The 14,376-nt window shown below is 44.5% G+C and overlaps 1 protein-coding gene and 3 non-coding genes across 5 annotated transcripts in view; all 4 read left to right on the top strand.

Annotated features, from left to right (window-relative positions):
* The window catches only part of RPL13 (ribosomal protein L13), a 257,531-nt gene extending 253,508 nt beyond the window's left edge, over positions 1 to 4,023 (top strand). For both annotated transcript variants that reach the window (XM_075838600.1, XM_075838599.1), the window contains exons 2-6: positions 46 to 162; positions 521 to 662; positions 2,817 to 2,990; positions 3,442 to 3,498; positions 3,825 to 4,023. In XM_075838600.1, the coding sequence (XP_075694715.1) occupies positions 59 to 162; positions 521 to 662; positions 2,817 to 2,990; positions 3,442 to 3,498; positions 3,825 to 3,983 (636 nt within the window). In that variant the 5' untranslated portion in view covers positions 46 to 58 and the 3' untranslated portion in view covers positions 3,984 to 4,023. The remainder of the gene's footprint in view (positions 1 to 45; positions 163 to 520; positions 663 to 2,816; positions 2,991 to 3,441; positions 3,499 to 3,824) is intronic.
* LOC142661343 (small nucleolar RNA MBII-202) lies at positions 220 to 304 on the top strand. The gene has a single exon (XR_012850709.1). It is a non-coding gene; the product is annotated as a small nucleolar RNA MBII-202 (small nucleolar RNA).
* LOC142661344 (small nucleolar RNA MBII-202) lies at positions 2,679 to 2,756 on the top strand. Its single transcript, XR_012850710.1, has one exon. It is a non-coding gene; the product is annotated as a small nucleolar RNA MBII-202 (small nucleolar RNA).
* Positions 3,290 to 3,368, top strand: LOC142661345 (small nucleolar RNA MBII-202). The gene has a single exon (XR_012850711.1). It is a non-coding gene; the product is annotated as a small nucleolar RNA MBII-202 (small nucleolar RNA).
* Positions 4,024 to 14,376: the final 10,353 nt, after the last annotated feature.

The following is a 14,376-nucleotide window of genomic DNA, read 5'->3' as shown; positions in this document are numbered from 1 at the left end:
GGCTGAGTCCAGATATTTGATTACTTTACAACTTTTGTCTTGTAGGGATTAGGTCGCCATGGCCCCCAGCAGGAATGGCATGATCTTGAAGCCTCACTTCCATAAGGACTGGCAGCGACGAGTAGCCACCTGGTTTAACCAGCCCGCCCGAAAGCTCCGCAGGTAAATGAATGGTGCCGGGTTTACACCGTGCGCACGCTCCAGGACTACAGTCAGATGATGACAACTTCTCCGGAATCTCTGCAGCTTCTGTGATGACACTGTATTTGAACCCTTTTCCAGCTGATGACTGTAGTCCGTGGCATGTGCTGTGTGACAGGGTGACTTCTCCGTTATCCACTGTTTAGGTGGCATAGAACAGTGTACTGCTTGGCATCACTGGGGCAGCTGTTATATTGGTTACCCATTTAGAGGCTGTCTGGGATTACGGCTTGTGAGAAATGTATCTGCAGTGATGGGAAAACCTAACGTCTTCATGTAATGTCTGGTCATCACTCACTCTTAACTCTTCACCTTGTAGGCGCAAGGCACGTCAGGCCAAAGCCCGCCTGATCGCTCCAAGACCCGTTTCAGGACCAATCAGGCCGGTGGTGAGATGTCCAACCGTCAGATATCACACAAAGCTGCGCACTGGGAGGGGCTTCAGCCTGGAGGAACTTAAGGTAAGTGAGAACATGAAGTAGGGGTCGGTAGACTAATGAATCCTGTGGTTCACTAAATTCTGTAAGTGGTTACTAGGACTGCAAAGCTTAAAGGGGTTTTCCAGTGCCTAAAAATTGAGACCCCCGCCGATCAGCTGTTTTGAAGGGGGTGCAGCACTCGTACGAGCGATGCTTCACCTTTATTATTGGTCACACTGAATTGCTGCTGCATGCGTGTCGACGATTCAGTGAGCAAGTAGAAGCGAAGGGGTAGCAGCTCTCGTACCTCCTTCAAAACGGCGTGGGTCCTGGCTGTCGGACCCCGACCTATCTGCTATTGATGGTTATCCTGAGGGTAGGCCATCAATTTTTAGGGACTGGAAAACCCCTTTAAAAAAAAAAAAAATTTTTCTGTTAATTACTTAAGTGATTACACATTGTGTTCATTTTTTCACAAGTCCGGAAAAAATATAAATTGGATTCTAATTTATAACATTTCCATGTGCTGGCCACTAGAGGGAGCAGTTCCCAAAATTGCAGCATGGTCAAAGTGGTAAAGCAACCTCATTGATTTATGGTGCAAATTTGGGGTGGACACACTCTCCTCTAGTGTCCTCACACAATCCCCCCTCCCTTATTCTGGCTAGTGCAAGGAGAAGGAAGGGTTTGAATCTTCAAACCTCCTACACGGTGTGCCGCCATTTTCTGAGCGACTGCACAGTGTAGGAGGCTTAGATACAGGGCTCAGCAGACAGTATCACACGAACATAAATTACCTGCTGCCGCCTCAGCTCCTATTCCGTGCGCCTTCGCTTCGTTGAACATATGGCCGGAAGTCGTCATCTTACTGTCCGGCAGCGGCTTCCAGTCCACATGAAAATGGTGCCGGATTTCGCTCTACGAATGAGCTTCGTTTTGGTCTGTGTGGGAGCGGTGCATTTTTCCATTTTCACACAGACCGCGCACGCAACTGAGAATGGAACGGCTCCCGTTCGCATTCTTTATGGGGTTGTATGTGCCGTATTCATCTCTATTTGTCGTTAATCGACACATAGAGTTTAAAAAATAATTAAATGGCAGCCCCCATAGAAAAGTGAAAGTAAGAATACATTAAAAAGTAAAACGTGAGGACACTATTAAATACAATTTTTTAAAATATTATAATAAAAGCAATATAATAAAAATCATGACGCCTTCCCTTTTAAAGGTGTCTAGAACGTTGAAGTGCTAAAATCAGAAATACTCAACGGTTTAATTCCCCACCGGTCTTTGTTGAGGTGTGTCCGGCAGTGATGACTGCACTGACATGCATGTACTCGACTGCTGCAACCAATTACTGCTGAGGTCATATGCATGTATGGCATGTCATCGCTGCAGGGGAGTAAACAAAGACTGGTGAGGACCACTGGGGAGGTGGGAATTACACAGGTGAGCTCCTGATTAGTAGAAAATAAATAAAAGGAATGGCGTGTATTTTTAAAGAGACTGTCACCACATTAAGTTCTCTATCTTGTACATGATGTGATCGGCGCTGTAATGTTTTTTTATTTGGAAAAGATCACTTTTGACGGAGTTATGAACGATTTTAGAGAAGTGTATGAGGCTGATTGGTCACTGATTGGTCAGCGTCATACACTTCTCTCCACAACGCCCACTTGGTCAAAAAGTAAAACGCGCCCAGTTGGGCATTAAGAAACTAATTGGCATAAAGTTAAAATCGTTCATAACTCAATCAAAAATTATCGTTTTTCTAAATAAAAAAACTGGTGTAATCTACGTTACAGCGCAGATCACATCATGTACAATACAGGGCACTTATAATCTGGTGACAGAGCCTCTTTAGGTATTAAATGTGCAGATGTAGCGGAGCCTAATTATATTTATCGTAAATTGCTCAACACATTGAGTTGTGCAAAGTAGTGATCTCGGCTCTGCTATATCGCTGTATTTATGTTCTCTGATGTTGTAAACGCTTTGCAAACTACATGATTGGCATTATATGGTCATTATTCTCGGTCGCTACGGACAGCTGCGTGATGACAAATTCTCCGGAATCTCTGCATTTCCGTGATGATTACCTTGAACCCTTTAGTCTGATGGCTGTTTACTATGGTTAATACCGATCACCTCCATAGTGTAAATCCTGTTTTTAAACATACACTATTTTTTTTGCAGGCCGCTGGCATCAACAGGAATGTTGCCCGCACTATTGGCATCTCTGTGGATCATCGTCGCCGCAACAAGTCTACTGAATCCCTGCAGACCAATGTGCAGAGGCTGAAAGAGTACCGATCCAAACTGATCATCTTCCCGCGCAAACCCTCCGCAGCCAAGAAGGGAGACGGCTCTGTAAGTCGTGTTCTGGTACCAGTCCGGTTACTAACAAAATCATTCATGGTTTTTCATGCTAATTTTTTTTTTTTACATGCTGCTCTTTAGGGCTCATGTAACAATGTCTCAAAGAGGACATTATTTGGTTGCTATGGACGTCCAAAATTTTTTTTTTAGGGGTTGATAGCCCACTGTGCTGCCTATAAATACAAGGCAATGTGTGAAGGAGCATTGATGATCGCAGGCCACCTGCATATTGCTCCATTTCTTTCAAGTCTCACCTTGCCCGTGTGTACCCCAAATCTACAGTCAGAGGATGACAACTTCTCCGGAATCTCTGTATAGCTGTGATGACTTGTTTGAACCCTTTAAAGCTGATGACTGTAGATTAAAGCCCGCTACATGTGCGTTATCTCCCCAGCGTGCTCCTTTTTTTTTATTCTAAACTTTTACTTCTTTCCCGTTCCAGGCTGAAGAGTTGAAGATGGCCACCCAACTGAAGGGCGCAATCATGCCAATCCGCATCGTAAGTTCTTACTATTTTGCTAACTTGTGTATAACCGGTATCATGACGTCTATAGACGGCTCCCTGTGGCAACATTGAGAGGGGCACTTTATGCTGCGTTTGTGCCACGGCACAATGTGCTTGTTGGTGGTGATTGCATCACCGTCTGACAGACCAATCAGCACTTTTCTGTATGGTTCACTTTACATTGTCATAGAGCAGGTCTAAATGTGTGTTCTTCTGGTTTTTCTGTTTCTGCGCGGGCTGCCGTGTGGTTTACAACCATTGAGTTGTCTTATTTTGCAGGTTTGTGTGGTCCGGTGTTTCACCATCTTTTTGTTTTTTAGGTGTACAAGAAAGAGAAGCCAAGAGTTATCACAGAGGAAGAAAAGAACTTCAAGGCCTTTGCCAGTCTGCGTATGGCACGTGCCAATGCCCGCCTCTTCGGCATTCGTGCTAAGAGAGCCAAGGAAGCCGCAGAACAGGACATGGATAAGAAAAAATAAAAACTTCTCTAGAACTGTTAATAAAACAAAATGTTCTCTAGTTCTGTCCTTGAGTGTTTCATATCAGTGGCAGGTCTCCGTACCATTGCCTGGATTCGCAGGTTTCATCTGCGCAGCTGCGCCGCCTTCACTATTTTTTTATTTTTTTTGTCCATACAACAGAATTGCTGCAGAAAATTCCAGATGGAAAAAAACGCAGCAATTCCGTTCCATGTGGACAAGCCCTTAGGAGGAACTTGAGGGATCGTGCGCAGTAACTGGTAAGATTAATTAAACATGCTGCAAATAAGTGGTCAGAGATCGGCTTCTAGTGGTTCTGGGGACCGGAGAGTATTCGCTGTGTACTTACTGCAGTATGTGAACACGTCTAATATACATTATGGTCCCCTGTCGTGCTGATTATGGGATTAGTTATAGTGCTGGCATGGACCGGAAGTCTCGTAAAACCCCGTTCTGCTGTGTTGTGGCTGAAGCATGTTATTTGCGACCATGAATTACAGAAAGCGCATGCTACGCCTGTTTCCACCAATCCCATTAAAGCGAATGGTAGTTACGGAAAGCGCATAGTTCGCATGCTCCGCTGCTTCCGTAACTGCCATTCACTACTATGTGACTTGCGGAAACCGCATAGGTCAGCGAGCTACGATGTTTTCGTTACTCCTGACCATATAGTTGGGCGGAAGTTGGAGCAGAAAAAGGTAGAACGGGGATTAGGGGGCCCCGTACTAAAGATGGGTGCGGGGTCCTAGAGGTGGCTCCCACCTCTATCTGACATTTATGGCATCCTGTGTATGTCAAATGTCTCATGGGGAAAACCTTTTTACGGGTATAGTCACACGTGGCGTATTTGTTTGTATTCCCACAGCGTAAAAATATACTGCGGAAAGTCTGGGAAAATATTCTGTAACTCGGATGGCTCAATTTCTTGCGTTGCGGAATATTTTTCCTGTAGGGTTAGGCCAGATTCGCATTGAGGGATCTGTGAAAATGGAAGACGGCCGTCACACAGATGTATTCTATGGTTGTCTGAATTTGGCGTTTGTAAAGTTTTCCGCTTTTTTTTTTTTTTTTTTTTTCCAGAGCCGGAAACACATACCAATGATGTGTAATTCCTATTTTTTTGTATGTTACATCGCAAAAAGACATTTTTATCAACAAAAGCAAAATTTACAAATGATATACCCTTGTGTCCCGGCTCCAAAGACATTTTATTTACTTGTAACCAGCAAAACATTTGTTAAGGAACAATTGCAATATAATTCCAACCCCCCCCCCCATAACAATAGCCAAACCGTCTCCGTGGACAATCTCCTAACTGCTCCGCAATATACCCAGAGTTCCCTGAATATTCTGCACATTATACCACGATCTATATTGAAATGTACACATTAATTTGCCAATATCCGCTGAAGCGTAATGTTGTTCTATAAACATACGCCAAGTTTTTTAAAAAGTTCTCTCTGGATTTTTCTTTGTCTTTCTAAATGAATTTTCGTATACGTTAACAATGTTTTGAGGGTAGCGATTAACTCTGAAATGTCTGGAACAGAGGTCTGCAACCAATGGTGCAAAATGCGCTTTTTAATAACCAATATGGATCACTTTCTTAGCTAATAAAGGCCCGTGTCCGTATCCAAAGGAATATAGTGGAACAGCAACGCTTGTGGGTCTGCCGGTAACGCCGCATCCCCAGTATCGTTAATAAATTGTAAAGAAGTTTTCCAAAATTCCCCTATTTGTGGACGATGCCACCGCAGAGTATTTTTAAGCTGTGGAAATACAAGCAAATATGCCACGTGTGACCACCTTTAAGCCAGACATTAGAAGAAAAAAAAAAAAGGCTTGTCCTAATGAACTGATTCATTTTAGGGCTGGAATAGGACAGATATGACCGATCACATGGAGTGAGAGAGATTGAGGCAGCCAGGATTTTATTAAAGTAATCTGATCAATGCAATCTTCTCTAACAGAGGTTCCCTGGTATCTCCACCTGCCATCCCAGCAACGGCCTTTCCTCTAGGGATGTATCCTGAGCGCTACATTGGCCCCGATATGCGGGGACAACCCCTTTTTACCCATTAAGCACCGCCCCCAGTGTGAGGTAATCCGCGTACCGATGCTGGTTGCGTCGTCAAACGTGTTATGGTGCAGTAAAATCTAGAACGTGGCGTCCCGGCCGATTCTCCCTGTACTGCATATAATGATAGTGAACCACCACCTGCAGCCAACAAATACACAAAAGAAACAATTATACATAAAAACATCTCCGACATCCTCATCTCCAGATTCACCTGTGGAGAAAAAAAAACTGGTGAATAAACACTTTACGTATTTCCAGGGAGAGTGGCCCCTTATGTCCCAAACGTAACTGCCAGGAGAAGACCGTAAAGGATATAAAACTAAAACGGCGCTGCAGCTTAGCATTGAAGGTGTACAGAGGTTTTTTGCTTTTATAATAGTGGTTAGACCGTGCCCCATGGAGTAATAATGCCCACCATTGTGCCACACAGTAATAGTGCCCCTATAAAGTAATTATTTGTGGAGCATACAGTAATTGTGACCCACACAGTTTCATAGTGGCCTTGTGTAGCACACAGTAGCGGTGCCCCTGCACAGTAAGGATGCCTTCCTAGTGCCCCCACATATTAATAATACCTCCTATGTGCCCCCAGACAGTAGGGATGCTCCCTTTGTGCCCCACCATGCTGTAGGAATGCCCCACACAGAAATAATGATTCCTTAGTGCCACCCCAGAAAAGATGCCCCCTCTGAGCCTTCCCCTTAGTGCCCATTCACAGTAAGGATTTACCTTCGTGCCCCACACACAGTAACCCGCTCCCATAGTGCCCCACACACAGTAACCTGCTCCCATAGTGCCCCACACACAGTAACCCGCTCCCATAGTGCCCACATACAGTAACCTGCTCCCATAGTGCCCCACACACAGTAACCTGCTCCCATAGTGCCCACATACAGTAGTGGTGCTCTTCGTACCCACAAGTAAGAATGGCAACTTAGTGCCCTCCACACAGTAAGGCACTGCTCCTACACAGGTAGGCTATGTTCACACGCAAAGTCAAAAACGTCTGAAAATACGGAGCTGTTTTCAAGGGAAAACAGCTCCTGATTTTCAGACGTTTTTAAAGCCACTCGCGATTTTCGCTGCGTTTTTACGGCCGTTTTTGGCGCTGTTTTCAATAGAGTCTATGAAAAAACTGCTCCAAAAAGGTCCCAAGAAGCGACCCGCACTTCCTTTTCGCGGCTGTTTTTTTACGCGCCCATTCTTCAAAAGGGCCGCGTCAAAAAAAACGGCCCATCGGAACAGAACTCAGTTTTTCACATTGCAATCAATGGGCAGATGTTTGGAGGCGTTCTGCCGTGTGAACATACCCTAAGGGTATGTTCACACGGCCTATTTACGGACGTAATTCGGGCGTTTTTGCCCCGAATTAAAATTGAAAGCAATGGGCAGACGTTTGTCTGTTCACACGAGGCGTATATTTACGCGCCGCTGTCAAATGACGGCGCATAAATAGACGCCCGCGTCAAAGAAGTGACCTGTCACTTCTTTGGCCGTAATTGGAGCCGTTATTCATTGACTCCAATGAATAGCAGCGCTAATTACGGCCGTAATGGACGCGGCGTTCAAGCGCCTGCACATGCCGGTACGGCTGAAATTACGGGGATGTTTTCAGGCTGAAACATCCCCGTAATTTCAGCCGTAACGGACGCCCTCGTGTGAACATACCCTAAGAGTGCCCTCTACCCAGTAAGGATACCCAATCACTGCTCCCACACAGTAAAGATGCTCCTTTAGTGCCCACACAGGAAGGATGCCACTTAGGGTATGTTCACACGGCTTATTTTTGGCCGTTTTTCAGGCCGTAGACGGCCGAAATATCGTAGGTAGAACGCCTCCAAACCTCTGCCCGTTGATTTCAATGGGAAAACAACGTTCTGTTCCGACGGCCATTTTTTTACGAGGCCGTTTTGGAAAACGGAGGCGTAAAAAAACGCTTGCAAAAAATAAGTGCAGGTCACATCTTGGGACGTTTTTGGAGCTGTTTTTCATTGACTCTAGAAAAACAGCTCCAAAAAGGCTGTAGAAAAACGCGTGTGGCTTAAAAAAACGTCTGAAAATCAGGAGCTGTTTTCCCTTGAAAAGAGCTCCATATTTTCAGACGTTGCAAAATTTTGTGTGTGCACATAAGTGCCACCGACACACCCCGTTCACACTGAGTTTTTTGCAGGCAGAAAATTCAGCTCTGTTTTTTTTTAAGTGGTTTTGCACCACATGCGTTTTTTGCAGCTTTGTGCCATTGATTTCAATGGGGTTTTTGAGGCGGAAAACGCCTCAAGATAGGGCATGTCGCTTCTTTTTCCCGCGAGCGGTATTTTTTTTTTCTGGCGGTAAAATAACGCCTCCACCAATTTCGGCGTTTTTTTTGCTGCGGTAAAAAACTCTGTGAACAGGGCCTAATACCCTCTTAGTTCCCTCCATGATGCCTCCTTAAAGCTGATGGCTCCCAGCTCCACCATTGTATTCAATTGTTTCTGCATCCTCAATTGCACATTGGGACATACAGCAGGCGTCCCAGGACCGCACTCGAAATCCAGAACTGCACCGCTGGATCCAGGACAGGTGAGAGGAGTCTGGCTCCATACTTGACCCCTTTCCACACTTTACCCCTCCATACGATGATGTGTCTTTCATAATATTCACCACCAGGTGGCAGCAAATCTCTTCTTTATTAAACGAGGCTCCGCGCGCCGCGCGTTTGTTGCTGTGATGACTGACAGCGCTTTTAATTAGTGACAAGTTGCTGCGACTCCGCACATCGTGGACTGGGAGCAGCTGTTTGTGTTTTCATTAACCCACTTCACGCATCTTTGGGGACTGTTCCCTTCTATGACTCTGATACAACTCATTAAACATAGGGACAGGCTCATCACTGACATGATTCTAATTAGGGATTTGCTTTGCTGATAGATCTCATTGCTATGTTATAACCTAATTCCAAGGCTATGGGATTGCATCTCCTGCATTCTATATATTAATAATGATGCTTATTTACATAGCGGCCAACATCCCATTTGTTCCTCTGCCACAATCCGGATTTATACTTCATTGGTCGGCGCGGATTATTATGTCGTCACGCTCACTTGAGCTTTTCTGTGAAATGAAGTTCAATCCTTTTCAAATCCAAACAATATTTACAGCCCAGTGAGATCTAATGCAGCGTGATAACACACAGCTAATAGATTGGTAAGGCGGTGTGCGGCGGATCGCTTACCATTCAATATCACGCTGTTGTAGCTGTACCGGAGCTGGGTGCTAGAACAGTCATTTAATGTCCCGCAATAAGAAATAATGGACCTGCTTCTGCTGTGTGTGGGCTACATCAGGCTCCATGCACACGTAGAAGAATTGCGGCAGATTTTCCGTCCGCATTTGCAGCTGAAAAAATCTGCAGAGTATTGAGTCTTGTTCACACAGAGTTTTTTTGCAGGCAGAAAAAAATCTGCCTCAGAATTTCTTCAGGAATTTTGAGGCAGATTTTGAACTGCCTGTATGTATTTTTCCATGTTTTTTTGCCCGAGGCCGTTGAAGCTATTGCAAAGACCACTGGCAAAAACTCAGCAAAAAATGCTCAGTAAGGGTATGTTCACACGCAGTTACCAAAAACATCTGAAAATGTGAACTATGTGAACATACCCTAACAAGCTCCGCAGGTTTTTTCTGCCTCTCATTGATTTCAATGGGAGGTCAGAGGTGGTAACCGCAGCAAGAAAGTACATGCAGCTTTTTTTTCCCCGCGAGCGGCCAAAAGCCGCCCTGGCAAAAAAACGGCTCTAACTCAAATTGAAATCAATGGAGGGCAATTTCGGACGTTTCTCGGCCCTGATTCCGACGCGGTTTCCACTGGTCGGATACCCTGCGTAAAAATCATGCAGCTAATCCGACCCGGAACCCGCACTACATTGCATTAATAAAAATGCACCACATTTCCGCTGCGAAATGCAGCACTGGCGAAAAAGTCCATTCTTGCCCCCTCCCTCTTCTCTGCGCGCAGTCCGACCTCGTAGGATGACATTGCAGGCCATGTGCCGCTGCAGCCTGTGTTTGGAGAAAGAAAAAAGGAGAAAGTTCTGGGTAAGGCCAGATTCACACGAGTGTGTGCGTTTTGCACGCGCAAAAGGTACTTAACAGCTCCGTGTGTCAGCAGCGTATGATGCGTGGCTGCGTGATTTTCTCGCAGCCGCCATCATTATGACACTCCGTTGGATGTTTGTAAACAGAAAAGCACGTAGTGCTTTTCTGTTTTCATTCATAGTTTTACAGCTGTTGAAGTGCTTCCGCATGGTGCGCGTGATTTTCACGCACCCGTTGACTACAATGGGTGCGTGATGCGCGAACAACGCAGAAATATAGGACGTGTCGTGAGTTTTATGCAACGGACTCACGCTGCGCAAAAATCACGGACTGTCTGCACGGCCCCATAGACTAACATAGGTCCGTACGACACGTGTGAAAATCACGCGTGTGGCACGGACGTATCACACGTTCGTCTAAATAAGCCCTAAGTGGAAGCAATGTTGCATTTTTAAAAATTTTTTTTTTACGGAATAGCTGCATTTCCACTTATAAAAAAGCCCAGACTTACCTCCTCCGGCATGTGACATCATTAGTGGACATGTGGTGAGGTCGGATATGGCTTTTGCACAGGGGATGTATTCACTCCCATTCACACAGTGCAGTTACAAATATCGGCAGTTTTATCACAGTTTTGCACAGAAAATTCAAGCCCAAGGATCCATGCCCGCAGCGGATAAGTAAGTCACTACAGGTCCATATTGTGGACCCATAGGCCCTCCCGTAGATACTAATGATACATTATTTTGATAATATAATAATAAAAAATATATACAATAAAAAGATCGGCAATTCTTTCCCATTTTCAAGATCTCTGCTTGCTGTTAGTTAATGGGAACATTCTGTATATCCAGAGGCTGTAAACAGGTACAGACCTTATACTTCTCAAAATTGAGGATTTTTTTTACAATTGTATCCAGTCGAGATAATCCACTGCGATACATTTCACCTGCACCTTGGACAGGATTGAGACTTGTTCTGCTGATGTCCTCATACAGAATTGCCTAGACCGGATGCAATTGTAGCAAACTCTCAGCTGTGAAGGTATTAGTTCAGGTTGGGTTTTCAGCCTCTGGATATAAATAAGAATACCCCCATTCATTGACAGCAAGCAGAGTTTTTGAAAATGGTGTTTAGCTGAAGCAGAACGTTTCATTACACAATGATAGCCCCTTTCTCAGGCTAACACCAGAGCGATCTTGTATCCATTCCCATTAAGTTCTTCCACCAAAGTTTAACCCTTGAGGTAGAAGACGGCAGGGAAGCTGAACCGACAACCATTGTCAATATGGGACAGGGAAGATAAAGGGATTAACTCAACATAAAGATTTACGGTGCGTCCTAAAACCAGATTGATGGGGTCTGACAGCTGGGACCCTGACTAGTCTGGGGAATGAGGGGTTCCTGAACCTCATTCTTGGTGTAGAAGTGGCCATATGTGTCAGGACATGCTGGGAGTTGTCGTTTTGCAACAGCTTTAGAGCCACAGGTTAGACAATACTGCATTCACCCCAATTGCAAAACTACAACTCCCAGAATGCCTTGACCACATGCAGCTGTCGGGGCATGCTGGTAGTTGTAGTTTGGTGGCAGCGAGAGAGCCACAGGTTGGAGACCACTGCATTTATAAAACATGCGGCAGACCACAATTTATTCCTTTACATCCGACATATAGTAAACCCGAGGTGAAGACCTCTGAAGTGCGATGTGAACGAATAATGAGGCCTTCAGCTCTGAGACTTCTAATATAATCACCGGGTCCGGAGTAAGTGAATTATCCCAGACACACAAAGTGATTGACCACCAGGAAAGAGCGAGAGCGCGGATGACAATATCAGTCACTTCTGCATGGTCGGGATTATGGGAAACCCTATATTCTCACATTAACCCTCTGAACCTTGGCCCCACTGACAGATCATCCGATGCCTGACTTGTGGCATTTCTTCCTATATTTCAGCAGCGACAGGTTAATTTGCTCTGGGAAGAGCCCGTGACGGGGAAATCAATGCAAATCCACTGAGAGGTAATAAAAGATTAGATGAAATAACCATATGAGTTAGGAAATATAGATCGTACGCAGAGCGCGGCGCAGAAAGTGGAGCCATATCTGCAGAACTGCGCTTAATAGAATAATTGTAATGGAGATTAAGGATTTCCTTTGGGGGTGAGATCGTGTTTGTATTACAGCTCAGCCTCAATCACGTTAATAGAGCTGAACTGCAGTACCAGACACAACCCATGGATAGGTGTGGCGCTGTTTTTGGAAGAAAGACATGTTTTTCTCATCATGGACAACCTCTTTAATTATTTTCTATTCCCCTCCTTATTTAAAGGAGTATTCAGATATTTACTAAAGAAAAATGGTCTTGTTTGTATAATGAAAATGATAAAATGTTTCCGTATACTTTCTGTACCAATTATTTTTCAAGATCTCTGCTTGCTTTCATTCAACAGGACTCCGTTTTGTTTACATCCAGTGGATAAAAATCTCTCCTGGTCATGTGAGGGACACACTGGTGCACGGCTCGTTACAATACACAGCTCTGATAACTGTACTGTTACGAGCCGTGCACCTGCGTGATGACCACATGACCAGGACGGATTTGTATCTGCTTGAAGGCAGGTTCCTCAATTGAATGACAGTAAGCAGAGATCTTGAAAACCGCAAGGAAACAATATCGGAAGAAATATTGGAAAATTGTATAACTTTTCATTATACAAAGAATAACATTTATTTGAGAAAACCATAATTTCCCTTTAAAGGGGTTCGCTGGTTCACAAAGCCCATTATAAAATATCCCATTATGGCATTTTGATTTAATAGAGGGTGTCCCAAATTCGGGACTACATCACTTAGCCAGAGCAGGGAGCATCTACAAGGAGCATCTCTCATTCTCCCGCATTACATAAAAAAGTGAATTATTTTAATGGCCATCATGTAATGCCTTATTTCCCCTGTGGTGGCGCTGCAGGGGAATTAAACAATTGGTGTTGGGCTTTCCTGCAGATTACAGCTGATCGCTGGGGATTCCTAAAGTAGGACATGTGATCAGTTTATTTTATAAGGGGCTGTTATAACGGGGAACCCCTTTAATATAATGATATAATCCTTTAACTATTGGAAACATTTGCTTTAGCTGTGGGAGTTAAAATTCCTCATTATTGCCCTGCTGAGCCTTTAGGGGTAGTTCACACAGAGTATTTTGGCTCCGGTTTTGACGCGGAAACCGCGTCAGAATCAGCACCAAAAAACGCCCAAAATCGTCTCCCATTGATTTCAATGGGATGTGGAGGCATTTCTTCCCCGCGAGCATTAAAAAAACGCTTGTGGGGAAAACAAGTGACATACCCTATATTCAGGCGTTTCCATCTCTGACCTCCCATTGACATCGTGAGGCAGGAAAAGCGGTTTTCGCAGCGTTTTTTTGCCCGCGGCGCTCAATGGCGGCAAAATGCGCCAAACAGCGTGCAGGCAGGTCAAAATCCACTTGCAAAAAAAAAACTCTGTGTGAACAGGGCCTTATTATACCAATACAAGACACGATTTTTCTGGCGTGATCCAGACCAGTAGAGATTCAGGATGTATAGGGAAGGCTCTGCTAGTAACATAAACTATACATATGTACCCGCTATCTTAGTATCTTACTTGCTAGAATAATATCCAGAATCTGTCCTGTAAGGTCATGTGATCCCTCAGAGGTCATGTCTGAATGGACACACTGAGCATGCTCCTGCCAGCACATAGGCTGCTCACTTGAGATTGTATTCAGTTGTCCAAAGACAACTATATTTTCTCACTATAGGAAATGATAGCATATCACTAGTATATGCTATCACTTCATCATTTGTGGGGGTCCGACTGCTGGGACCCTCACAATCTACATAATGAACAAGCGCTGTGGCTCCATTACTGATTTTACGCTTCTGGCCACGTACTGTGCAGGGAACTACAACACAGCCCCATTCTCTGTGCAGGGAACTCTGTCCTGTTTTTAGGGTCAGTTGGGGTCCCAGAGATGGAGCCCCATCTATTAGAATGTTATGGCATATCCTAGCGATACAGTGATCTGATACAGCGCACATAGCCTCGTTGGTTATTGGTTACTATAATATCCTCTTAGTTTCACGGTCAGAATTTTTTTTTTTTTGTGATGGTCACAAGTTTGTTTACAACTTTTTCACCCATAGGGATATATTGAACTCGTCGTGTGGTTGCAATAATCTTGAAATTTTCCTGTG

This window comes from Rhinoderma darwinii, chromosome 9, assembly GCF_050947455.1.
Source record: "Rhinoderma darwinii isolate aRhiDar2 chromosome 9, aRhiDar2.hap1, whole genome shotgun sequence".
NCBI lineage: Eukaryota > Metazoa > Chordata > Amphibia > Anura > Rhinodermatidae > Rhinoderma > Rhinoderma darwinii.
Note: the sequence above shows the minus strand (reverse complement) of the source record. Positions and strands in the feature narration are given on the sequence as shown.